Consider the following 27,678-nt stretch of genomic DNA (forward strand, 5'->3'; position numbering starts at 1 on the left):
CAACCAAACCCAACAACACAACACAGCACAACATTGCAGCAGCAGCAGCAATGGCTCTTCTAACACTTTTCAATCAAATTTGGCAAGAAGGGCAGCTGCAAAGCAGCACCAGTTCCTTCAACATTTTCCTGGTTCCTATTCTCTTCCTTTCAATATTCATCTTGTTTTCACTTACTAGATCATCCTCACCAAGTGAGAAAAACCGGAAACTCAAATTGCCACCTTCCCCACCAAGGCTGCCTTGGATTGGAAACCTTCACCAGCTAGGCTCATTCCCACACCGCTCTCTTCGAGCTCTGTCGAAGAAGTACGGCGATGTAATGTTCATGCACTTTGGCAAAGTTCCAACTCTGATAGTTTCATCTGCAGAGATGGCCAAGGACGTGATGAAGACCCAAGACATTGTGTTCTGCAGCAGGCCTCAAACTACTGCTCCAAGCATATTGTTCTACGACGGCCATGACATTGCGTTTGCTCCTTACGGGGAGTACTGGAGACAAGTTCGAAGAATTTGTGTTCTTGAGCTTCTGAGTCTCAAAAGAGTGCACCAGTTTCAGTACGCAAGGGTGGAGGAAGTTGCAGAGTTGGTCAGCAAGATTCGCAAAGCCTCCGCCAGCGCGAACGGTGCTCCGATTAATCTTGGGGAGCTGCTGGTGTCAACCTCCAACAACATTATCTGCAGGTGCATTCTTGGACAGAAGTTTGAGGACAAAGAAGACAACTGGTTTGGGGAGACCACAAAGGAGTTGATGACTCAGGTGATGAGTTTCAGCTTTGGAGATTTCTTCCCTTCTTTGAAATGGATTGACCGTGCCAGAGGCTACCTTGCATATTTGAAATCAATTTGGTTAGAATTTGATAAATTTTTCGATAAGTTGATTGACGAACATAAGGCAGCACAGAAAGAAGGTAAGCCTCGTAAAAAGGATATTGTGGATATTCTCCTCGACGTTCAAAAGGATGGCTCGCTTGACTTTGAGCTCACTACCTCCAATGTCAAAGCAATTCTGCAGGTACGTATATCCTCCCTAGCTTTAGTCACATCACACTCACTTACTTTCTTTTCAAACATGCACACGCACACAGGCGCACATTAATAAATCAATAATATATTTTGTATTTATTGATTACATTGCTGAGAATCCCTTTTAATAGAGGTGAGCCCCATGAATTTATATGAGATCCATCTGTATTAGAGAGGTGATCGGGATTGTGATTAGTAAATGTCCAAATAACAACATTTTTTATTTATATATATATATATATATATATAGCTGAAGATTGATTTGGCTTGTTAATTTTGTGATTTTAGGACATGTTTGTGGGTGGAAGTGATACTAGTTGGACAGCAGCGATTTGGTTAATGTCTGAGCTTTCGCAAAATCCACGGGTGATGAAGAAAGTCCAAGAAGAGGTAAGAAGAGTGGCGGGGAAAAGGGGATATGTAGAGGAGAGTGACATCAACGAAATGAAATACCTGACATGTGTGATCAAAGAAAATTTGAGACTTCACCCTCCAGCTCCTCTTTTACTTCCTCGGGAAGCAATGTCTGATGTAAAATTGGGAGGTTTCGACATCCCTGAGAAGACACAAGTGTTTGTGAATGCATACGCAGTACAAAGAGACCCCAAAGTCTGGGACAAGCCAGATGAGTTTATGCCAGAGAGGTTTGAGGAGAACAACGTTGGTTTCGTAGGTCAGGACTTTGAACTCATCCCATTTGGTGCTGGGAGAAGGGTGTGCCCTGGACTTGCCTTTGGGGTTGCTTCAGCGCAATATGTGCTTGCCAATATGCTATATTGGTTCGACTGGAAGTTGCCTAGTGGTGGCAGTAAATTGGCTGAGACCCTGGACATGTCCGAAGTTTACGGTCTCACAGTCCATAAGAAAAGTCCTCTTTATCTTGTTCCAACACCATACTCCCCTTGATCCCTCCATCATCCAGAGTTTTCATGGCTTTTACTTATGCTCTTAAATCTGGTTTTTATTTATATTTTTGATGAACAAGGTTGTATCTGCAATACCTGCAGCAACGTAATTTTTTATAATTACAGATATAGAGTGGTATATGTAATGCCTCTCTGAGATGTTTTAATCTTCTTTGGAAATTATGAAATGCATTTAATTATAGTATCTCTTGAACATCTCAAGATAAAATGGATATGGTGAAATGGAAGGAAAGATGAAGCAGTACCAAAAATAGTTCAAGAAGAGAGTACCGACCAACCACACCTAACTAAAAACCCAATTAACTGGTAGCAGATATGCCTAAGCTAAGGTAAGTTTCAATTAGCAGAATAAGCATAGCAATTAGTACATGCTTCAGCAGGTTATGAATGATCCATAAGCTGTTCCAAAAGTTTATTTTGATATTTAATTGCTAGTAGTTTTGTTGGGAGTTTTAGAGAACATTGGTCATATCTTCTGGTAATCTTTAATTAAACCTTTAATTTCTTTTCTTTTCTTTTCTTTTCTTTTTCGGGTCCGAAGTAGTTGCTCTTGAGACTCTCCTAATAAGATAATTAATTTTCTTGACTGATACTTCTATAGTAATTTAGTATTGTCTAGATGTGAATTCTTTGTCTTATGGGCGTCAGCAAAGGAGCTGCTTATTAACTTTCCTTGAACCTTTGTTAGCCCAACTGAAAATCATTAAGGATCAAAATAAACTCCAGTTGAATGACCCATGCAAGAGAATATTATGGGCTTTTATGTTCTCTAATTCTACATCATTCTTGCTTCTATACACCGATTATCTGGGGCATGGTTTTTACATAATATCAGACAGTCAGAATGGAATTTACTGCCAATGGTTATTATTCTTGGACTGAATTGTTCTTTTTGGACATTTTAACTTGGACATGATGTAAGTTTTGGGATTGACAGTGATCTATTGGTCCCATGAGTTTAATTAATTCTATGCAGGCGTTTTAAGCATTTGTATATTCATATAAACTGTACAAGTACCTCTAATAGCTGTTTAAAGGTTAAAATTGTTTACTTTATACATCAAAGGCTGCCGCTATAAATGACTGAGGAGCAGAGCTGTGTGGTTAATTTCATATTCTTAATCACAAGTAGAGGAAATGGGTGTATATTAGTACCACATTTGCACCAAGTCTGGCTAGAGCTACACAGAAACTTAACCATCAACAACTTCCTCTTCCTTGCTCTTCTCTTTTAATTTTTTGTTTTTCTCACAAACACTAAATCAAGGGGCAAACTTAACTTACCACCACCATCCCCACCAAAGCTTCCAATAAATGGGAACCTTCACCAGGTAGGCACACTACCACACCGCTTTGTTCGAGCTGTCTCCGAAAAATATGGTCCTTTGCCGCTCGTGCACTTAGTGTTGGCGTGACTTGTCGAGTCCGTCCTTAGTTAGGATTTTGGTTCCTTACTATGTTAGGATTGCAGTTACTTACCATTTATCTAGTCATATTATAATTGAGATTTATTTCCTATTGTAATTTATATTTATTTCCTATTGTAAGTTAGATATATTTTCTATTTTATTTAGGGTTAACACATCTTTGTACTTGTATAAATACCTCCATATTAGAGAAGAATAATAATATGAGAAAATATGAGTGAATCTGCGCATATCTGAATATTTACCCTGCTTTGTTTGACATGATATCAGAGCCAGGTTCCTAACCTGTGATAACCTCTGCCAAATTGAGAGTCGTTGGCACTCCTCATTCCTAACCCATCATGGGTCTTCATCTTGTACAGTTATCTTCTTTTGTTCATACTCTCATATGTGTTTTCACCGCACCTAGCCTTCACATGCTTCTTTGCTACTGTTCCAAAAATTTTATTTTGTCATCTTTGTATGCCAGATGGTCTTTTTTGATGTCTCAGCTTCTCTATCTTTGAAACTTCATAACAAGTCTCTTTACTCCGTGAGCCTCGTCACCGCTCACCGAGCCATTGCTTTCCCCCGCGAGCCACGTCACCGCTCGCTGAGCCTTTCCTTTGACTGTTCTGCGTGTCTCTGTCTTCTTCGGCTGCTCTCTTGAGTTGCCTTTCTGCTTCTCAGTTTGAGCACCTTATCTTTGTCTTTGTCTATGTTCATGATTTGCTGGGTTTCCTCCCTTACTATTCTCTGTCATTGCCGATGTTGATGCTGTGTTTCGATCTGTCCCTACAACATTAAAACCCTAACCCTAAACACTACATATTTTCGCTGCACTCTTCACCTAACCTATAATCCTAGTCTACCGCCACCGCCTACCTTGCTACTGTCACCACCGCCTACCTTGCTATTACCTTACCTACTATCGTGCTACTGTTACCACCTTCCCCTCTTGCATTTGTTTCTGCCATGGGACTGGCATGTTCTCTTTACTATTATTTCAATTTCTCTTCTTTCAAATCTCGACCCTTTACTAGTCTCGGATTTGATGGGGAGATAGATGCAACTTTATTTGGGTGCTACAACTTTATTTTTCGATGTTGCTTTCTTCAAATTTCGACTCTCATACATCGTCGGATTTGAGGGGGAGTGACACTGCTGCTCATCTATTCCATTGCAATTCACCTACCTATCTATCATGGCTAATTGTCCGTGCCTGTTTCTCAAGTACCATTGATCATATGGCTCTATCGACCCCTTCTCTTCAGGGGGAGAGAGAGAGTGAAGAGAAGTTGTCTCTGTTGTTGCTGCTGCCACAGTTGTTTGCCCTACCTTGTCTTGCTGGTGCCAGTGGCTTATATTGCTCTTGTTGGTGCCAGTGCCTTGTGTTGCTCTTGCTGCTGTCAGTTTTGTTGTCTCTTGTTGGGGACATTGTTGTTGTTGCTTCTATCTGTGTTCTGCCTTATCTATTGCCATGCTCACAGGATATCTGTGTTCTGCCATACCTATTGCCATGTTCACAAGGTTTCTGTGTTCTGCCTTATCTACTGCCGTGCTCACAGGGTTTCTGTGTTCTGCCTTACCTATTGTCGTCCTTACAGGATTTCTGTGTTCTACCTTATCTACTGCCGTGCTCACAGGGTTTCTGTGTTCTACCTTATCTACAGCCATGCTCACAGGGTTTCTGTGTTCTGCTATGTGCCCTATTTTTTAGGGTTTGCTATTGTGTTTCCGCCGCGAACTTTGCTTTAGTTTGTCACTTGTTTCACTCGTGGTTGACTAAAAGACCTTCTCTACAATTGGTGCTTCTCAAGTATGGTGTTCTGTGACTCGCTTGTCAAGTTGGGCCTACGAAATATCTTTGCCCAACTTGAGGGGGAGTGTTGGCGAGTCCTTACTTAGTTAGGATTTTGGTTCCTTACTATGTTAGGATTTTAGTTACTTACTATTTATCTAGTCATATTATAATTGAGATTTATTTCCTATTATAATTTATATTTATTTCCTATTGTAAGTTAGATATATTTCCTATTTTATTTAGGGTTAACACATCTTTGTACTTGTATAAATACCTCCATATTATAGAATAATAATAATATGAGAAAATATGAGTGAATCTGCGCATATCTGAATATTTACCCTACTTTGTTTGACTGGGTCCATGTGCGCTTCGTTGTGTTTTTGTGGGTTATGCCACTCATCAGAAAGGCTACCGCTGTTATTACCCTCCTACCCAACGAACCTACACTAGTAAAAAAAACTCCTTGCGCGACCAAATTTTGCGCGACGAAACAAAAAACTTCGTCGCTCAAAGTATTGCGCGACCAAATTTTGCGCGACGAAAAACAATTTGTAGCGCAAAGTCACTTCGCGCAACAAACTTTTGCGCGACGACAATACATCGTCGCTCAAAGTATTGCGCGACCAAATTTTGCGTGACGAAAAAACATTCGTCGCGCAAAGTAATTTGCGCGACACACTTTTGCGCGACAACAATACATCGTCGCTCAAAGTGACTTTGCGCGACGACAATACATCGTCGCTCAAAGTCTTGCGCGACCAAATTTTGCGCGACGAAGTTATTGTTTCGTCGCGCAAAGTAATTTGCGCGACACACTTTTGCGCGACAACAATACATCGTCGCTCAAAGTGACTTTGCGCGACGAAACAGTAACTTCGTCGCGCAAAGTCCTTATAAAAATAAAATATATATATATTTTTTAAAATCTTTGCATGACGTAATCCAAACATTTCGTCGCCTAAACTAATTTATTTTTGTTTTTTATTTTGTATGCATATAACACTTAAGAAATTAAACAGTATATATATTTATTAAGTAGCTTTAAATTTATTATTTTAGATCGGATCGGATTTTTTTTAGAAAAATATATTATTGTTGTTCGGATTGGGTTTTTGTTAGAAAATATATATTTTAAATTGACGATCGAATTAGTTCATTGTATTCATATAGGGTCAAGGAGTGTAGCTGTAAAAAATCATCAAAATCGGAGTTAACATAACCGTTAAATCGTGATTTTTTCATTATAACATCGAAAAGTTTTGTCCCATTACTTGATCTCTGAATGTTTATTTTTTCCAATTTTTGGCGTATATGATCTCGAAGTATAAACAAACAAGTTTGACGGTTGGATCGTTGAAACTAGTTTTGGTGAATGCATATGCCATCAAAACAATATATTCACTAACAATAAATTGAATAGCTTTAAATTTATTTATTAAGTAGCTTTAAATTTATTTATTTTGTACGTATAACACTTAAGAAATTGAATAGTATATATATTTATTAAGCAGCTTTAACCTTATTTATATTTTAAATTGTAAAATAAAATAATTTTAATTTTATTATTCATAACAATTATTTTTATAAATATTGTGTTACGAACCAATTTTTCGTCTCTCAAAAGTTTGCGCAACCAACAGTTTGTCGCGCAAAACTCTAAAAATTTGGACGGGTACCAAAAATGGGACGCGGGATTTTTAAAAAAAATAAAAAAATTTTAGACTTTGCGCGACCAATATTTTTTGTCGCTCAAAACTTTGCGCGACCAATATATTTTTTTCGTCTCGCAAAAATTTGGGCGGGCTACCAAAAATCGGACGCGGGAATTTTTTTAGACTTTGCGCGACCAGTACGTATTTTTCGTCGCGCAAAAATTTAAAAATTTTGGCGGGTACCAAAAATGGGGCGCGGGGATTTTTATTTTTTTAAATAATTTTTTTAGACTTTGCGCGACCAATAATACTATATTCGTCGCGCAAAAATTTAAAAATTTTGGAGGGTACCAAAAATGGGACGCGGGGATTTTTTTTAAAATAATTTTTTTGACTTTGCGCGACCAATATTTCTCTATTCGTCGCGCAAAAATTTAAAAATTTTGGCGGGTACCAAAAATGGGACGCGGGGATTTTTTTTTTAAATAATTTTTTTGACTTTGCGCGACCAATATTCCTCTATTCGTCGCGCAAAAATTTAAAAATTTTGGCGGGTACCAAAAATGGGACGCGGGGATTTTTATTTTTTTTAATAATTTTTTTAGACTTTGCGCGACCAATATGTTTCGTCGCGCAAAAGGTTGCGCGATTAATATTCCAATATTTTTCGTCGCGCAAACCTCTGCGCGACCAACAATATTTTTCGTCGCGCAAAGTGATACGGTTTTTAAAACCGAAATAACTCCACCATTTTCTCAATGCCTTTCTCTACTCTTACCTCTCCTTTCTCTTTCCCTCTCCCCAAATCCCACCATTTCTCTCACTCACTCCTCTCACTTAATCTCTCATCTCTCTCTTCACTATCTCTCACTCTCTCTCACTCACTCTCTCATCTCTCTCACTCACTCTCTCATCTCTCTATCACTATCTTCTCTAATTCTCTCACACTCACTTCTCCCTCTCATTCTCATTCTCATTCACTCTCAATCTTGCCAAAAGGTATATTCTCTCCAAATTTTAAATTTTTTTCATTAATATGTGTTTTTGGAGTTAATTTTGAGTTTGTGTGGGTTTTGGGGTTGAGTAAAGGGGAGGGATTGGAGTTTGGGTTGGATTTGTGGTATAACAATTTTAGGGGAGATTATGCCTTTTTTTTTTTTTTGTGGTTATTTGACCATATTTATTTTTTTTTGTAGGGAATCATCGAGACTTTGACGGCTAAAGTTGAGGATTAGGAAGCTATCAAAACATATCCTCCGCCACTACCACCACAATACGCTTGTATTAGGATTTTATTATTGTACTTTGTTAATTTATGTGTACATTTTGAATATTATATATATATTTATTGGATAATTTAATCACTATTTTTCATATGTAATTTTATTTTGAATATGTCAATTTAAATTAAAGTAATTAAAAAAATCATACAATTAAATTAAATTTAAAAAGTAAAAATTAATATCAATTTAAATTAAAGTAATTTTAAAAAGAAATCATACAATTAAATTAAATTTAAAAAGTAAAAATTTGAAAAAATTCATATAAATAAATTCATATTAAAGAAATAATAAAACAAAAAGTCAAAAACCTTGCGCGACAAAATATTTCGTAGCGCAAACTATTAAATTAGTTTATTTTAAATTAAAAAAATTTAAAACAAAAAATATTTCGTCGCGCAAATATTTGCGCGACGTTAGTATTCGTCGCGCAAAACTCAAAAAATTTGGGCAGGTTCCAAAAATTGGACGCGGGAATTTTTTATTTTTTTTAAATTTTTTTAGACTTTGCGCGACCAACGTTTTTCGTCGCGCAAGTTTTGCGTGACCAATATTTTTCGTCACTCAAACATTTGCGCGACCAATGTATTTCGTCGCGCACAGCTTTGCGTTACCAATACTTTTCGTCGCGCAAACCAATCCAAGTCGCTTTGCGCGACTAATATGTTTTCGTCGCGCAAAGTGACTTTGTGTGACCAATGAAATGTCGTCGTCGCGCAAAGTCTTTCTTCACGATCTTTGCGCGACGGATTCTGCTCGACGAAGTTTCTGTCGAGCTGAAATTTGTGCGACTACAATGTATTTTGCGCGACGAAATTCTGTTCGTCGCGCAAAGTGTAAAATGTAGTAGTGCTATGTCACTTTGGATGTGACCTTTCTGGAATCTGAGCTGTTCTTCCATGACCCATCATCCAACTCTACGCTTCAAGGGGAGATACAAAGTGAAGAGCAGAATTGGAGCAACTTGGAAAATAAAGAAATTCTCCTCTATACAGAAATGATTGATCATCCCGAGTCTGGAGCACGAGATTACTCTCTGTCGAAAAGCGACCAATCGCCCATTCATAGCGATCAATTGCCTGACCCACCTCCATGTGAGGATATTTCTGATCCGAGTCTCACACCTACAGACAATATAGAACAACAAGATGAAGACCCCTCTTTAACTCAATAGTACCAACAGACCAATCTCCTGAGAATATCCTTAAGGTAACTACTCCTACTAGACTTGTGCATTTAGATGATAAAACTATTGGATATCAATTACCTTTCAAGCAAAATCGTGGGAAGCCACCAAACCGTTATTCACATGATATTGGCAAGACATCCAAGTATCCAATTGCAAATCATGTATCCACTGAGAAGCTGTCTGAACCACTCAAGGCTTTTGTGCATCAGTTGTCTGCTATCCATATTCCAACCAAGGTCTCTGAAGCATTGAAAGATCCTAAGTGGGTCCAAGCTATAAAAGAGGAGATGAAAGCCCTTGAGAAAAATCAGACTTGGACATTGGAGACTATATCCCGAGGAAAAAAGACTATCAGATGTGGATGGGTGTTTACTATAAAACACAATGTAGATAGATCTATCGAGCGATACAAGGCAAGACTTGTGGCAAAAGGGTACACGCAGACCTATGGTATAGACTATGAAGAAACCTTTGCTTCAGTTGCAAAGTTAAACACCGTCAGAGTCTTATTGTCCCTTGCAGCTAATTTGGATTGGCCACTACACCAATTTGATGTAAAGAATGCTTTTCTACATGGCGAACTCACGGAGGAGGTGTACATGGACATTCCTCCTGGATATAATACTATTCAGACTGGAACAGTTTGCAGGTTACGAAAAGCATTGTATGGATTGAAACAGTCACCACGTGCATGGTTTGGACGGTTCACCATGGCAACGAAGAATAATGGTTTCAAACAGTGCAACTCAGATCATACTCTGTTCTTGAAACATTGAAAAGGGAAGTAACAGCATTAATAATCTATGTTGATGATATGATTATTACTGGGAATGATAAACATGAAATATCACAGCTACAAGACTATCTGGCTACGGAGTTTAAGATGAAGGATCTAGGTGGACTCAAGTATTTCTTGGGAATTGAGGTGGCTCGATGGCAGCAAGGCATATTTCTCTCTCAAAGGAAATATATCTTAGACTTGTTGACAGACACAGGAATGCTAGATTGTAAACATGCGGACACTCCTATTGTTCAGAATCATCATCTTGGAGAATATCCGGATCAAGTTCCAACTAACAAAGAAAGATACCAAAGGTTAGTGGGAAAATTGATCTATTTGTCACATACTCTACCAGACATTGCTTATGCGGTGAGTGTTGTTAGTCAATTTATGCACTCTCCAAGTGAAGATCATATGAATGTAGTTCTTCGGATACTTAGATAATTGAAGTCTGCACCTGGAAAAGGACTTATGTTCTCAAAGCATGGTCATCTAAATATTGATGATTATTCAGATGCAGATTGGGCAGGTAATGTAACAGATAGAAAATTCACATCGGGTTACTTCACATTCGTGGGAGGTAATTTGGTGACATGGAGAAGCAAGAAACAGAATGTAGTAGCTTTATCCAGTGCAGAAGCCGAGTTCAGAGGCATGACTAAAGGGATTTGTGAACTTCTTTGGTTAAGAAAGTTGCTTACTGAACTTGGGTATAAACCTACATCTACAATGAATCTCTTTTGTGACAACAAAGCTGCTATAGCCATTGCACAGAATCCGGTTCAATATAATTGTACTAAGCATGTTGAGGTGGATCAACACTTCATCAAACAGAAGCTTGAGGCTAAAGTGTTTCAGTTTCCTTTTGTGAAATCCGAGGATCAATTGGCGGATATTTTGACAAAGGCGATTTCCAGTAAAGCATTCCACAATTCACTAGATCAGTTGGGCATTGGCGACATCTATGCACCAACGTGAGGGGGAGTGTTGGCGTGACTTGTGGATATTGACTTACTTTCCTTACACACCAAGAATTCCTATTATAATTGTAATTGATTTACTTTAATTCATTATTTCCTACTGTAAATAGATTTAGGAATTTATTATTTACTTGCCCATTCAGGTTTCGTTGTATTATAAATATGACTCCTACAAGGAGAAGAATACACAGAAAATTCCCACAAACAAATATTCTCTCATAGTTTTCATATTTTAGCACTTAGGCCATGCTCCAACTCTTGTGGTTTCATCTGCAGAATTTGCCAAAGAAATTATGAGGACTCATGACATTGTTTTCTCCAATCTGATCAAAACCACAGCTGAAGATATTTTGTACTCTGGATGCAAAGACATAGGTTTTGCTCCCTATGGTGACTACTGGAGACAAGTTAGGAAACTAGGTGTTCTTGCACTTTTGAGCCATAAGAGAGTAAAAACATTTCAGTTTGTGAGGGAAGAAGAAGTTGCAATTTTGGTCAGTAAGATTTGCAAAGCAAGGCTGTCCGAGGCTTATGTCCTGGTTGTGAACTCAAACAACTTAGTTTTTAGATGTGTTCTTGGGAGAAAGTTTGAGGACAAAAATGGTAAGAGCAAGTTTGGGAACTCACAAGGAGGATGATGGAACAACTTTCAGCTTTCAGTTTGGGAGATTATTTCCCTTATCTGGGATGGATTGACCTCCTTACCGGATTAATTTTGCGCCTTAAAGCAACCTTCGGAGCATTAGATTCTTTGTTGGATCAGGTGGTTGAAGAACATAAGGCAGTCGAAATAGAAAGTCATCAGCACCAGTCTTTCAAGAAAGACTTTGTGGATATTCTCCTCCAATTCCAAAAATATGGCATGGATGGTCTTGAACTCACTCAAGAAAACCTCAAAGCAATTCTAATGGTCTCTCTCTCTCTCTCTCTCTCTCTCTCTCTCTCTCTCTCTCTCTGTATACATTTAATAGACAATGTTCTCCACAATCAATAATCCAGATTTACAGTCTAACAACATAATAATACATTGACCGAAAAAAAACATTTCTATCTCTAAGCTTTTCTTTTTTGCATGTATGCAGGACTTGGTGGTGAGTGGAACTGATACAACTTCAACATTATCAGAATGGGTAATGGCAGAGCTGGTGAGAAATCCTAGTGTGATGAAGAAAGCCAGAGAAGAGGTAAGAAGAGTGGCTGGAAAGAAGTGAAAGATAAATATGAATGACATCAATCAAATGGAGTACTTGAAATGTGTCATCAAAGAAACTCTAAGACTACATCCACCAGCTCCTCTTTTAATTCCTAGACAATCATCTGCCTCAGTAAAAATGCGAGGCTACGACATTCTTCCGAAAAATAGTGTATGTGAATGCCTGGGCAATCCACAGGGAGGGACCCCAAGTTCTGGGAGAGAGCAGAAGAGTTTTTACCAGAGAGGTTTGTGGACAGCCCGATTGATTTCAGAGGCCAACACTTTCAATATGTTCCATTTGTTGGGGAAAGAAGGGCTTGTCCTGGATTGACATTTGGGATTGTGACTGTGGAGTTTGTGATTGCTAACCTATTGTACTGGTTTGATTGGAAGCTCCCTTGTGAGGGTGCCATAGGGAGAGACTTGGATATGAGTGAAGTCAATGGCCTAACTGTTCATAAGAAAATCCCTCTTCATCTTGTTCCAATACCATATTCTTTGATTCATCACTCGAGAGATTGTTGATGATTATGTTAAAGTATCAACACCAGCCCAATATCTACACAATTCTAGAGTTGCATGTCGGTTAGTATAGTCTAGAAAAGTTAGATATACTATATTATTGTAGTAAGAAATATATACAAGAAGAAAGCCAAAGTCGGTTAAGCAAGTCGGCAGCCAAATTGGAGCTTGGGGAATTTTCTGGGAGATAAACAAATATGCGGCTATTGTATAATAGCCAAGGCAGTGGGATGGAAAGCTATGTCAGCCAGGAATTTTTATAAATAGGCATGAAGCCATGCATTGTATAATTGAGTCTTCTAGAGTTTCTCTAGAAGTGAGAAAGAGTGATTGTAAGAGTTGGTATTTTATTTGAGAGTTGTCTTATTGTAATATTTTATTAGTCTAATACAAGTAATTTGTTTACTTGTTTTGTCTCACACTGAATATTTTGTTAGCAACAGGCTCTGCTCTTGTTTAGCAAAATAAGGAGAAGGAGTTCCTTAATTAAAGTCAGTAGAAAAGGATTCCTCAACACAATCAGGTAAGGAGAAGGAGTTCCATATTGCTTGAGCTCTAGGACAAAGGATGAACACATGCTGAAGAGATTCCAGATGGCAGTGACAAATCGGACAAGCTGAATTATTTGTCATTTTCCTTCTTGTTCTCTGCACATTGGTCAGAATTTTATTTTGGGTTATCAGCCACAGAAACACTTTTAATTTGGGAGGAATCTTAAGCTTCCAAAAAAAATACCAGCTATCATAATCCCCTTGAGACAAGCTGCAACAAATATTATAAGCAGATTTAACTGTGAACTCCCCCTTGGAACTAGGACCCCAAACAAGTGAGTCCGGTAATGCACCATCAGAGTCAGCAGGAGTGCTAATAATTTTCTGGACAACATAAACATGTAAGACTTCAAGGAGTTTGGGAATATTCCAACCAAATTGAGTAAAATAATTGGCCACCACTTCATCAATATCAATTCTTGATGGGAGGTGGTATTCTAATTTCCAAATAATTAATTCATTAAGAATTCATCTTTTTTATCTATTATATACTCACACAATTTTCAAATTTTCAAATTTACCATATACTTTAATCCAACAACGAGGACATTTTAGTAATTAGTACCATTTTATCTCAATTACATATGGTTTAGTAAACAACTTCAATAGAAATTCATAATTTAATTCTCCTCAATTCAATTCCTCCTAATCCAATTACGGAATAATAAACATGCCATAAGAGGAAAGAAGAACCCAAATCTACCTACCTCCACTACTTTTGTAATGTTAATCTTTCTAATGTAAGTGTAACATTGCCACCTGATTATTTATAAATAAAAAAATTTATTGCGACAACGTATTATAATTTGAGTGAAATTATCTCCAACACTTTTGCGAAGTCAAAACTTTCTATTGTAGCTCTAATATTACACCGTGATTATTTATTCATTACAATACGCGTACATGAATTGATAATACCACGTAAGTAGCAGTGTTGAAGTCACACACAAAATTATCTCATGCATGTTCAAACTTGTAGTGCAGCCATGACCTCATTATTTAAATAGAAGGGGTAAGAAAATAAGAGGAAATTGAATTCATGTGGGTCATGAGGAGACTTTGAGTGCTACATCATCAACTTTTCTTCTTCGACCTTTATAGGCTGCCCATACACCTGCACTTTCCTGGTCTTATATGTGCAAGAGCCTAGAAATTGCATAGAAGCCACACAATCTCATCTCTAGTGGAAATAACAATAATGTCATAAAGAACATTGAAGTCTAAAATGTTTGGTGGTCAATGATAGCAAGAGTCGCATCATTTACACGACGACAATTGTGAAAAGAAACTACCCCATTCTTATTTCTTTCAATTTCATTCTCTCATTTTATATGGTTGTAGATTTCCCTTGAAGAGAAGAGTTAGTGTCCCCAAAACATACACATTCGCAACCATTGATTGGTACCGTGGACTAAGTACGAGGTTCCACGCAATCAACTTTTGGCAGAGAGTAATTTTACAATACCCAAACTCTTCTCTTCAATTAGTACTGTCTAAACTGCAAAAAGTTCATTTGTGTCACTAAACACATACGAATAAGATTTGTACTATCTTAGCTAATCACTTAACGAACCATCAATCTAATAAAATTATGATTTTTGTTACTCGACACTCGACACTCCTTCATATTCAAGAACAAGTGCCTCCGTTACGACTGACTTAAACATTGCTCATAAAACCACATTCCACTTGTGTGGGAGTCACCTTGCAGTAATTTTCCCCCTAATTGGTCGGTGAGAAATTGATGGGTCCAATTTCCAATTTCTAATTGTTGCCCCAAATCGATATTGTGGGCCCACAATGCCAAGGAATGGCTGTTTATTTTGTTAATGAATTGGCGCGTATTTTCTTGTAAATGGTTGGTTCTTGGTTGTCTCAAAATCAAGACGCCCTTTGGGAGAGCCAAGTTTCAATTTTACTTCAACCCCGTAGAAGCAAATCCATTTGAAGCCTCTGCTTTCTGCCCTCCTGCCTCTGCCACTCAAAGCCTCCAACTTTTTAAGCCTCCTCCTCCCCCTAAACTCAATTCCAAGCTCTCTCTCTCTCTCTCTCTCTCTCTCTCTCTCTCTGTCACTCTCCAATGGAGGCTTCTTCTGCAACAACCATGGCTTTGAGAGTCTCCTCCTCCTCTTCTTCTTCTTCGTCTTCTTCCTTCTTCTCCATCTCCCCAAACCACAAGCCCAACTCACTCCCTTTCAAGTTCAGCACTTTCAGACCTCCTCAACCAACCCTCCTAAAATCTCTCAAATGCATCCAAACCCCGCCTTCCAATTCGAACCCATTAAAGCAGCCTCTCAAAAACCCTCGCTCTGCCTCCCCCTTCTCCTGCTCTGCCCTTACCCTTTCTTCCTCTCAAACCACCGAGCTCGTCCCCTGCAAGCTCCAAACTTTGATCTCTGAGTTCCAAGCTTTATCTGAGCCGATCGATAGAGTTAAGCGCTTATTGCACTACGCCACTCTCCTCCCTCCGTTCAACGATTCGGACCGGGTCGATTCGAACCGGGTCATGGGCTGCACGGCCCAGGTGTGGCTGGAGGCCAAGATGGACAAGGAGGGCAAGATGAGATTCTCGGCCGACAGCGATTCGGAGATTACCAAAGGGTTCTGCTCGTGCTTGGTCTCGGTGCTTGACGGCGCGTCGCCCGATGAGGTCTTGATGGTCAAGACTGACGACTTGTCGTCGCTGAATGTGGGTTTGCCGGGTGCACAGAGGTCTAGGGTTAATACTTGGCATAATGTGTTGGTCAGTATGCAGAAAAAGACCAAGGCTTTGGTCGCCGAGCAACAGGGCAGACCGCCGTTCGAGCCGTTCCCTTCGCTCGTCATCACCGCCGATGGGATTCACGCAAAGGGTAGCTTCGCTGAAGCCCAGGTTAGCATAATAGCATGTGGTTCTTGTTGATTTTTATACCTGTATTGCTTAACAGAAGTAAGAGTTTTGTTATTTTTTATTTATTTATATTCTAAGTTGGATTTTGTATTGAATTGCAGGCGAGGTACTTGTTACCTGATGAGTCTAAGGTTGAGGAACTTGTTAATGTGTTAAAAGAAAAGAAAATTGGCATTGTTGCACATTTTTACATGGACCCGGAGGTCCAAGGTATATTAACTGCTGCACAGAAGCATTGGCCTCACATCCATATATCTGATTCTTTAGTCATGGCGGATTCAGCTGTGAATATGGCAAAAGCTGGTTGCGAATTCATTACAGTTTTGGGTGTTGATTTTATGTCCGAAAATGTCCGGGCTATTCTTGATCAGGCTGGCTTTGAAAAGGTTGTTCCTTGTCTCTGTTCATGGATTTGTCCTTAAGAAATGCAAAACGTGTTCTGTACTTGTTAAGGCTTTGATATCTTGAAGGTTCAATGCAATGCAGATTCTTCAAATGTACTGCTTTGTATCTATCTTAGTGCATGAGTTAAGTGTAGTGTGCTTTATTTGTAGTAGAGTTAACTGGATTTTGGTTTGGTGCCAGATACTGGTGAAGCAGTTAATGGATTTATTCCTTTTCCATAATCTTTGATTGCAGGTTGGCGTCTACAGGATGTCAAATGAACGGATTGGTTGTTCTTTGGCAGATGCTGCATCTAGCCCTTCTTATATGAGTTATCTTGAGGCAGCTTCTAGGTCTCCTAATTCGTTGCATGTTGTCTACATTAACACTTCTCTAGAGACAAAAGCATATGCTCATGAGCTTGTGCCAACAATTACGTGTACTTCTTCAAATGTTGTACAAACCATTTTGCAGGTTGGTGGGATTACAACCTTTATCTCAATCATATGTGAATTCTGCAATGTTTCTTGTTAAAAGATCAAACAGTATTGGCTTTTTATTCTTGCTATTGTACTTTCGTTAATGCCAAGTCCCTTATCTCTGCAGGCTTTTGTTCAAGTGCCTGACGCAAACATATGGTATGGGCCTGATTCTTACATGGGTGCAAATATTAGAGAATTACTCCAGCAGATGACTAAGATGACGGATGAAGAAATTGCTGAGATACATCCAGAACATAAGAGAGACTCAATCAGATCTTTGCTACCTCGCCTGCATTATTTTCAGGTATTTGTATTTTCATGGACTGTTCTAGAGTTGTGCATAATTCCTTTCAATTGGAGATAAGGATAGCATAACAATTTTTATTCCTTTAGTTTTCTTTGCATTTTCTGATTTTGGTCCTCATACTGCTTATTTTTTTATGATTATGCAAATTTCTGGCATCAGGATGGGACATGCATAGTACATCATTTATTTGGAAATGAAGTTGTGGACAGGATAAAAGAAATGTACTGTGATGCGTATCTAACTGCTCATTTCGAGGTGCCTGGAGAAATGTTTTCTTTGGCAATGGAAGCAAAGAGAAGAGGAATGGGGGTTGTGGGATCTACCCAGAACATACTGGATTTCATAAAACAGAGGATTCAGGAGGCTTTGGATAGAAATGTCAATGAGCATCTTCAGTTTGTGTTAGGAACGGAATCTGGAATGGTGACTTCAATTGTCGCAGCAGTTCGTGGTTTGTTAGGTTCTGCAAGGTCTGGGGGAGCAGAGATTAATGTAGAAATTGTATTTCCAGTTTCATCTGAATCGGTGACAACATCATCAAATGCTTCCCCAGGCCTTAACTCTGTTAAAGCGGGCGATGTCATACTTCCTGTTATACCTGGAGTTGCCAGTGGGGAGGGATGCTCCATTAATGGCGGCTGTGCATCCTGTCCATACATGAAGGTTAGTTGCCCTTTTCATGATTGGTTTTGATAAGTTCACGAAGGTTAACACATTCTTAAATATTCTAGCATGTAATCTGATATGCTGGAGATAACTAGACTTTTATGAAAATAACCAGTCTATGCATGTCTCAGTATTTTTCTGCATGCATGTATGTTAAATTGGTTGTAGTCTGTAATACATCTCAAACTAACACCTGGCCTAGCGTAGCATTCAGGTCCTACATAACAGGGACATTTTTACACAAGATCTATCGTTCTTGTGATACATGATTTGTATTTCGTAGAGTGATGTGACCATGAAAATGGATGAGAAAATTCTGGAAGATATCCCCTAAGTATTCTATTAGTAATATTGGTAGGATGTTCTATAAAAAGTACCTCTCATCTTTGGTTTAACTCTCAAAGGTTGCAAGAATAGCTAATGCCAGACGTTCTTGGGTTTTCTGATGTAACAGTTGGTCTTGGCAAGCCTTAGTAGAAATTGAATAAATAGAAGTGGATGATTAGTTATTGTTCATTTTCCCTCAAGTTATATTTTCCTCTCACATATGTTTGATTGAGCTAAGGCTTCTCACATAGTATGTAATGTAAAATGCCAGATGAATTCTCTCAGCTCTCTCCTGAAAGTTTGCCACCACCTGCCTGATGAGACGAATTTTGCTCTTTCCGCATATGAAGCTGGCCGATTCAAACTGCAAACCCCCAATGGAAAATCAGTTGCAGATGTTGGGTGCGAACCGATTTTGCACATGAGGCACTTCCAGGTTAGTTACTGAGAACAGTAAATATCTGTATACACAAGGAGCCTCTTGAGTTTTTAGACTCACCTCTTTGCGGATATCTTTTGCAGGCCTCTAAAAAACTGCCAGAGAAGCTTATTTCCCATATTCTTCATCCGTCTGGTAATGGGAGCTCATCAGTATTAAATTGAGTCAAGCTTAGCCTCATGAAATCAGCCTGGATTAGCAAGCAGATTATGAATCCTGAGGAAGGCTTCCTTGAAGCAAAGCTTTCATTGCCAGAACTTTGTTGTGCCTTCTCTTCAATTTCTTTTTCATAAACGGGTCATGCAGTTTATCTAGTTTGATTTGATTGCTCACAGCATAGTTCAGTGTTTAGATCTGTAGGAATGAAAGTTATAATAAAATCGTAACCCCAAAAAGAAAAGGTTATAATAACAGTGATTGTTATATTTAAACTGTATAGTTGTCAGAACAGTGACATTCTTCATTGATTAACATGGATTTTAGATTCTCCTCGTCTGGGGAAATGCTACGCAGCTAATAATTGTCATCTATGAAATTTGAATTCAGGACGTTCTTCACTAAATTTAATTAGAGAATATGTGTCGCGTGAGAATATGTGTCGCTAAACCAAATTGGTTGATAGGTTGACACAGCTGTGCTATAAGATGAACCAGGCCCATGGCGTGAGGTGAGGCTGTTCTGATACAAGACCTCACCAACGAACAATTATTTAATTTTTACTGTTGGAAATAATTGGTTATTTTACTGGCAAAATTACCTGAACACTGTTGGATTTTGGCTCACAAGAACAAGAGCAGTGAATTTTGGCGCTCATATTTACCCCACGTCTCTCAACCAACGCACAGTTTGGAAATGGCAATCTGGTAATTCTGCCACCAAATGAAGCCCGTAAATAAAAACTAATTATTGGGCTGGGTCCTTATATATATAATTTTGATCAACACTATTATTTTAATAAATTAAAAAAAAAAACAATTCCCGTTGAATATTGAATTGAGTGTGAAGAGGAAATAGTGGGGTGCACATTGCGTAAGGCAACAAACCGAAATTCGAGTCCTTTTGGAACTCAACTCCCTCCTCTGGTTGAAGACGGTGTCGTACTGGGTTGTCGTTCATATTACGATAATCGCTTCCCCGTCTCGTCCCTCAGACTCAGAACAAACGGAGAAGATCACCCCCAGTTTCTCTCACTGCAAAAACTCCCACCTGGTACGTTCATCTTCATTATTATAATTTTTTTATAAAGATTTTCGGTTCTAATTACAAAACCCATTGTTCCAGTTCTTAATGCAATCCAAAATCTCTACTGGGATCTATGCAATTACAGTTTATTTATTTTTTTACCCTATTATGCTTTTTTCTTTCTTTCTTTCCCAGAATTGAGGATTGGTTTGTTTCGGGTTATAGTTGTTGACAATGTGTATGTTAATTCGGGCCTGAATTATGTTTGGTTTGTTCTGAAGCTATGAACTTTGTCATGGGAACATTCAAATTCTGGAAATTTAACAACCCAGAATGTGGATTTTGCACTTAAAACAAAAACTGAGGTTAAATGTAGTAAGGTTGTACTCATATGCTTGCTTTTTGGAGAGAGAAAATCTGGTTTCCATAGTCTGGTAGATACCAATTGTAATTCAATATGATATTGGTCTTTTAATGTTCAAAGTTACTTTGCAACTTACAAATTCGAGAAGGGAACACCATGGTCTTATTGGAAAATTGTTTGATGAATTTCTTTTGAGTGAGTTTGGATGCAACTAAACGGCCCTGAAAATTGTTTCTATATATGTTCGAGAATTTTTCAGATCCATTCTTTAGACTTAAAACTTGCCCTGCAGATGTTTCCCTTTATACATTGCTTCTGCTGGTGATTGTGGTTCCACCTTTAGCAGAGTGAGCAACCATAAAATGAATTGAATGAATGATTGTTGATGCTGAATTTAGTCTCATGAGTGGCAGGATAACAGCTAATCTAAGTCTTGTATTTTGATTGCACTTCAAAAGTACTCATGCTGCAATGAAATTGAATGATTTTTTTATTCTGTCTCACAGGATTCTGCTGCACCTGCAAGCTACATGATGGGCTCCACAAATGGCTTAGCCGGTGCACAGGGGAAGCAACCTTTATTTTCGTTTGGGGTGATATCTGACGTCCAGTATGCTGATATTCCTGATGGCCGTTCTTTCCTTGGCGTTCCACGATATTATAGGCATAGCATTGTTGTACTGCAAAGGGCTGTCAAAAGATGGAATGATCAGAAGAGGCATAAATTTGTGATCAATTTTGGGGATATTGTTGATGGATTTTGCCCAAAAGACCAATCCCTGGATGCTGTAAGAAGAGTTGTTGACAAATTTGAGGATTTTAATGGTCCTGTCTATCATATGATTGGTAATCACTGCCTCTATAATCTTCCCCGCACCAAATTACTTCCGTTGTTGAAGATTCCAAGTGTTGATGGTCGTGCATACTATGACTTTTCACCAACACCAGAATTCAGATTCGTTGTTTTGGATGGCTATGATATCAGTGCCATTGGTTGGCCTCAAGAACATCCAAATACAAAAGAGGCTTTGAAATTCCTTGAGGAGAGGAATCCAAATACAGACAAGAACAGTCCAGCTGGCCTTGTAGGCCTCGAGAGAAGGTTCCTTATGTTCAATGGAGCAGTTGGAAAGGAACAATTGGAATGGTTAGACGACGTCCTCAAGGAAGCAACAAAGTTGAAACACAAAGTAGTGATTTGTTGCCATCTGCCTTTAGATCCTGGGTCATCAGCCAAAGAAGCACTTTTGTGGAACTATGACGAAGTCATGAGTGTGGTACACCGGTTTAATTGCGTGAAAGTTTGCCTTGCCGGGCACGATCACAAAGGCGGCCACTCTGTTGATTCCCATGGAATCCACCATAGAGTTCTTGAAGCTGCCCTTGAGTGCCCTCCTGGGACAGATGCATATGGATATATCGACGTTTATGATGATAAGCTTGAACTTACTGGTACTGACCGAATGAAGAGCACTGACATGCTATACAATCCTCAAGCAGACTTACAAGATAACTGGCATTAAGAAGTTCGTTAACAAATTCTTTTGAATTTGGTGTATGTTATTTGGAGATGTGTGATTATGCATAAGTCTTGAAAGGGCTTGGCTCGAAATAGTTCCCTGCATATATAATGGGGAGACCAGAAACTTCTCATGTTTTGTACTCCCATGAGAACGATATATACAAAATCATATTTGACTGTCATGACCAGTTTGTTGTTTTGCATTTATGTTCTGCGACACAATTCATGAATACTCGTGAGTGCATATATTTGTCTGTGAAAGGTGAAATTTGCGTAAACTTAGCCCTGTATTGTAACTCAGAGTGCTATTATATTCTTCTTTCATATTCTTCTTTTTGGTGTTAATATTGACTCTAAAAATTTGCTACTTTTGCGAACGGGTCTAGTAGCTTAGTGAAAAAGAGCATTGACTTGCAGATTAATAATTTCATATTCGAACTCATGGCACTTTGAATTCACCTTAGTAGTGTGTGTGATAAGTCCAATTTGCATACCGGTTAAGGAAAGTACTTTGGTTTCTGTTTCTCAACTGTCTGCATCATTAACATTCACTAAACATTGCATATCAACTTTTTACAAAAAGCTATTATTATAGATTTTTCATTTTTCTTCTCCCACATAGACAATGCTTCTAATTTTCTGAAAACCAATTTCATCCTACCCATGTAACCCTTTCCACATTGCCAATTTGTCATTTCTACCTTTGAAACCACATTAAGCCCCACCATTTAATTACCTCTCAGTATTATATAAAACAGTACGATGAAAATAAAATACCAAAAACAAAATCATGCAAACTACTACACTCTTTTTTTTTTTTTTTTGGTCAACGCAAGGAAACTACTGAAGTCTGAGATTGACAGTTCATATTTTTCCTTCACTTCTCGTGGGACGACTTTGCCTTTCTCTTTTCAGCAATAAAGAAACCAGCCAAGGACAGAACCGAGAAAACACTGAAGCAAACGGACGCAATATCAAGGGACGCGTGGCGTCCAGTGATTGCCTGGACCACAAACAAGTTGGTTTCCTTTTGAGCGTCTGTGGTTTGACCGTAAGCCACCTCAACATCCGCGGCGTCGTAAGCGTAGGCGCGTAGAAAGTACGTGGCGGAAGGCACGTCGCGCTCGATGGTCCACTCGAAGCTCTGGTTCGAGCTGCTGTAGGGCCTAGCAACGACATTGAACTGGCATGTCTTGTCCTTGGAGAGGCTGTCCACCGTCTTCCTCCACCCGCGGTCCACCTGGCTCACCGGCGCGTAGCAGAACTTCACCTTGATGGTCTTGTAGGTTGAGTCTGATCCGGCTGGGAAACTCTGGTTCAGACCCCACGAGACGGTGAGTTTGTCTATCCCTGTTTTGTAAACTGCAGAAATTTCATGAATCTTGATTAGTTTTGCATCAATCTGGTAAAGAAAATGAAAAATTAAAGAAACCCAGTTGAAAAGTTAGGATTTTGAACAAGAAAGTTGGAGACTTTGCGGGAATTACAATGAAAAGTAAAGGAAACCCAGTTTCAAAATCAAGATTTTGGACTAGAAAGTTGGAAAATTTTAATAGGAAAGGTTTATATATACCCTGTCCTTCTTTGTGTGAAGCAGTGACTATGAGAGTTTGTTTCAGAGACGAAAAGAGGACACCATGGGAGGTTTCTGCTAAGCAAGAGAGTAGAAGAAGAGAAGCCAAAAGAATCCCAGTAGATGCCATCTGAGACTGAGACTTCTTAATTGCAAATCACCAAAGCCAGAGAGAGAGAGAGAGTACAGGATTTGATTCTGAAGGTGATGATATTAACAGGCACCTGGGTTCTCTTTATATACAGGGCACAGTGTTCAAAACCAGAATATTATAAAAACTGAGAATCGGGTTTGGCAGACGTATGCAGAAAAGGTCAAAAGGCCCAAAGTGTATGCTGGCTTTTGTGAAATTAACGATCGAAAACATGCAGATATTTCTGAAAAACCGTGTAATAATTATATGATGAGAATGGCAAAATGGCCCTACAGTACATTGAAGGGGTAAGGGTTATGGCCCTTATGGGGTCTGTTTATATTATTCAAAACCAGATTTTTTGGGATGGATGTGTTTGGGGTTTTGTTTATGGATTGACTTTTAGCAGTTTCAATTTTTCAACGCAGTTCAAGTTGTGATGGACAAGACGAGATGGAGATATGCATTGTACGGTGGCCCGATGTTCATTCTCTTTTTGTCCTTTAATGTCCTGTGAAGGGCAAACAAACGAGACACCAAGTAATTGGGATGCAATGAAGCTTTACGATTGTTAGAAACATCCTAGCTGATCCCTATATATTATTATATGATAAATAAAATAGATTCTTTTTTTATATGAATCTATCTAAATTCAAACGTCATACTGAACAGAGCTGTCAAGTGGGAGAGGTGTGTGTCCAACCTCCAACTCCATCATATTCAAAACAAGTATTTTACACTAGAAGTAGAACTGTGCAAGCAAGTTATACACAATTATTGAGAAGAGTCAACGAAGTAGCTCTTTAAATAGAAAGTCGACGCAAAATGCTTCACAATTGCCCAAAGTAAAGTAGGAAGAAAAAAACATAAGGCTAAAAGTCACTTTTGGTTTGGATAACTGCTGAAAGCATCTAAGTAGTAAGCCCACTCCAAGATGAGTAGAACTGTGCAAGCAAGTAATATACACAATTATTGAGAAGAGTCAACGAAGTAGCTCTCTAAATAGAAAGTCGACGCAAAATGCTTCACAGTTGCCCAAAGTAAAGTAGGAAGAAAAAAACAGAAGGCTAAAAGTCACTTTTGGTCTATGTAGTTTGGTACTTCAATCACTTTTAACTTTGTAGTTTCAATTCTGTCAATTTTGTCCCTGTAGTTTAATATTTAAAGCAATTCAAGGACAAGTAAGTATTCCTGTCAATTTCTTTGATGATGCAATGGGTAATTTCGTCAACTCAAAATTCTTGAGCATAAAAGCTTGTCTGAAACTCCCCTAAACTCATATTATGGCTTAAAATTAGTCATTTGGGTTTAGGGTTTTTCAAAAATTGGGATTAGAGGTTGAATTTCAAGTCCTAATATGAAATGGGGAGAATTTCAAACAAGCTTTTACGCTCAAGGATTTTGGGTTGACAAAGAAATTGACAAGAATACTAACATGTCCTTGAATTGCTATAAATATGAAACTACAATGGCAAAATTGACGAAATTGAAACTACAAGGTCAAAAGTGATTGAAGCGCCAAACTACAGGGACCAAAAGTGACTTTTGACCAAAAAAAAAATCTCTCGATCAAGCTACACTGCTATAGCATTTTCATATAAAAGGATTGAAAATTGCTCTCAAATACCACTATTACGGTAGCAAATTTCTCAAATGACATTATTCGTTCTCGCAGTAAATAGTTTCATTATATAGATTGCATCTCGATATATTGTCCCATTATTTTGATAGCAAGCAGTTCAAATAGTGTCGATATGACATAAACAAAGTATCAAAGTTCTAAGGATACTATTGATATTGTCCCATTAATTTGATAGCAAACAGTTCAAATAGTGTCAATATGACGTAAACAAAGTATCAAAGTTCTAGTGAAACTATCGATATTGCAGATTTCCTACCATAATAATGCTATTTGAAAACTTTAGTAAAGTAACGGTGATGTTCAAGGGCATCTCCTTAAAAGATGAACATATATTAGGGATTGAGGCTTGAGGGTTGAGGGTTGAGGCCTGCAGCCCAAATCAAGCAGGTGCTTATGTATTGGTATTACCCATGAGTAAGTTTCATGGGCTAAAACATCCAAAGCCCCATGAATAATTAAATATCGTGTATGTATCAAAAGCGAAGTGAAGACAAATATTACACACTCAGAAATCACACAGAGCAAAAGACAGTGACCGAAAAAATGCCGGCCAAATTTCCTCTTTTCCTAGGTTCTCTCTCCCTCTCTCTCTCTCTCTCCGTATCCAATCCACGTTTTATTCACAGTTTACATACATACACCCAAGAGACTAGAGAAGTCTTGGGAGACTAGAGAAGTCTTGGGAGACTGAGAACGTACGTAGCCATGGAGAAGAGAATATTCAGCAGAGAAAGCAGAAGCGGCCCCATGCTAACCATGCAGCACAACAAGCAACGGCAGCCACTTATGTTAGAGGTCCAACGTCGTAACAAAACCCAGCAAGTAGCCGACCTCACTGACTTCATGAACGACATGTTTTTTGGCACCGTAAACGCCGAGTCCAAGTCCTATAACTTGACCGGGGACGACGTAGACGACGTAAAATACGAGGACGACGGCGACAGCCCAAGACCCACATCCGCCACTCCTACTAACAGCAAAATGACTCAGGAATGGCTAGAAGAGGCCCGGCGCATTGTGGCCTCGTCCCCAACTCGGTGTGAATCGCCCTCTCGACTCGCTGCTGGCTCACCGCGCTTTGCAGCTCCCCCGCAGGCGCCAAGATTGTCATTTTCTTCCGCCCTTGATCGCCGGGACCCACTCTCTAGGTCCGCCAGAAGGTATAATAACATGCCCAATTCAATTAACTAATTTGTATTTGATTTAATCAAATGTCAAATCCCGAAATTACCCATCGTACAGGCACCGAGCGGCGGAGAGTTTTAGTGGCGAGATCCTATCCAAGTCAGCCAACAAGCACACCAGAAATAAATCTGACGTGTTGTTGTTGGAGGGCCCTACTTCGCCTGCATCGCCAGTGGAATCATCGCCTGCATCGGCGGTCCACAAATGGTTTTCCAACATCCTCAAGCCCAACTCCAATCCCTTTCTGGCCCAGCAGCCCAATCCCGAGCCCATGGCCCAAACTGGCTCTGCCCGCCTGCCTGTCAACCGTAGGTCGCGGTTCCAAAATGACCCCTCCTCGCCTCGCCCACAAGGGATTCCGATCCCTTCTCGGCGGACTTTCCAAAGCCCAACACTTTTGCCGGATGCCAAGCCGTTGTCTCCTCCCAAAAACCTTGTCCCGTCAGCCCATCGTCGGTCCATATCGTCGTCCACTTGCTCCAATGGGAAGGGTGTGCAAAAGCCCAGTGTAATTGGGTGGCCCAAAGATGAAGCCCAAGTCCAAACCCAAAACCAAGACCTTGATCTTAATAGGTTTCTCAAAGAGCAAAGGACTAAGGTTGAGAAAGTCTTGGATGGTCAAGTTAATGCCAAGGCTAAAATAGTACTTTCCGACCCCTCCAATAGTAAGTATGCCTTATCATATTCTTGGACATTAGTGAACCGCATAATGGGACATGTGATGTGTTAATTATCAATAATTGATGTAATAAGTGAATCTCACTTGTGACGCGCATAAAATGGTTCACTAGGGTTTAGTTCACAAATTGATTATCACAATTCTTTATAAAACAAGTAATGTGTAAGCCATATTCTATTGGGAATGTAGGCACAAGTACAATGGCAGCAGCAATATGTTACGCATGGTTACTTGAGAACAGGGCGAGGAAGGAAAACAAGAGCAAAGGAAATGGGGAGGAGGAGTATGTGGTGGTTCCTGTGATGAATGTGAAGAGAGGGAGCATGTGGAAGAAAAGAGAGGCTGCTTGGCTAGTTCACCATGTTGGCCTTGATGCCACTTCATTGCTCTTTGCTGATGAGGTACTTCAAATCCCATATGCTTTCTCTGCAATGCTATAGTTGGTAACAAATATTTTGCATAGTATTTTGGGGTTTCTGTCTATATTTTATCCTCCTTTGGCATTGTAGCCAAATGCTATAAGTTGGTTGGTTTTGTTGATGCAATCTGGTGTTAGGTGGACTTGGAGAGTCTCATGATGGCTGGGAAAT

At 39.2% G+C, this 27,678-nt stretch overlaps 4 protein-coding genes and 1 pseudogene across 4 annotated transcripts; 4 read left to right on the plus strand and 1 right to left on the minus strand.

Annotated features, from left to right (window-relative positions):
* The first annotated feature begins 27 nt into the window (after positions 1-27).
* LOC117628317 (cytochrome P450 71A1-like) lies at positions 28-2,001 on the plus strand. The gene is made up of 2 exons (XM_034360738.1): positions 28-1,013; positions 1,313-2,001. Exons 1-2 carry the CDS (start codon positions 51-53, stop codon positions 1,928-1,930), a joined length of 1,581 nt encoding a protein of 526 aa, XP_034216629.1. The 5' UTR covers positions 28-50; the 3' UTR covers positions 1,931-2,001.
* A 264-nt stretch (positions 2,002-2,265) lies between these two features.
* LOC117629085 lies at positions 2,266-12,765 on the plus strand (annotated as a pseudogene).
* Positions 12,766-15,189: 2,424 nt separating this feature from the next.
* On the plus strand, positions 15,190-19,295 carry LOC117628549 (quinolinate synthase, chloroplastic). The gene is made up of 7 exons (XM_034361026.1): positions 15,190-16,185; positions 16,305-16,589; positions 16,843-17,061; positions 17,194-17,373; positions 17,536-18,039; positions 18,641-18,805; positions 18,892-19,295. Exons 1-7 carry the CDS (start codon positions 15,394-15,396, stop codon positions 18,970-18,972), a joined length of 2,226 nt encoding a protein of 741 aa, XP_034216917.1. The 5' UTR covers positions 15,190-15,393; the 3' UTR covers positions 18,973-19,295.
* Positions 19,296-19,792: 497 nt separating this feature from the next.
* On the plus strand, positions 19,793-22,202 carry LOC117627823 (manganese-dependent ADP-ribose/CDP-alcohol diphosphatase). The gene is made up of 2 exons (XM_034360080.1): positions 19,793-20,017; positions 20,861-22,202. Exon 2 carries the CDS (start codon positions 20,885-20,887, stop codon positions 21,875-21,877), a length of 993 nt encoding a protein of 330 aa, XP_034215971.1. The 5' UTR covers positions 19,793-20,017; positions 20,861-20,884; the 3' UTR covers positions 21,878-22,202.
* A 257-nt stretch (positions 22,203-22,459) lies between these two features.
* On the minus strand, positions 22,460-23,875 carry LOC117628271 (high-affinity nitrate transporter 3.1-like). Its single transcript, XM_034360688.1, has 2 exons — positions 23,450-23,875; positions 22,460-23,238 (listed from the first exon to the last, which is right to left on the minus strand). Exons 1-2 carry the CDS (start codon positions 23,577-23,579, stop codon positions 22,754-22,756), a joined length of 615 nt encoding a protein of 204 aa, XP_034216579.1. The 5' UTR covers positions 23,580-23,875; the 3' UTR covers positions 22,460-22,753.
* Positions 23,876-27,678: the final 3,803 nt, after the last annotated feature.

This window comes from Prunus dulcis, chromosome 5 (assembly GCF_902201215.1).
Source record: "Prunus dulcis chromosome 5, ALMONDv2, whole genome shotgun sequence".
Taxonomy (NCBI): domain Eukaryota; kingdom Viridiplantae; phylum Streptophyta; class Magnoliopsida; order Rosales; family Rosaceae; genus Prunus; species Prunus dulcis.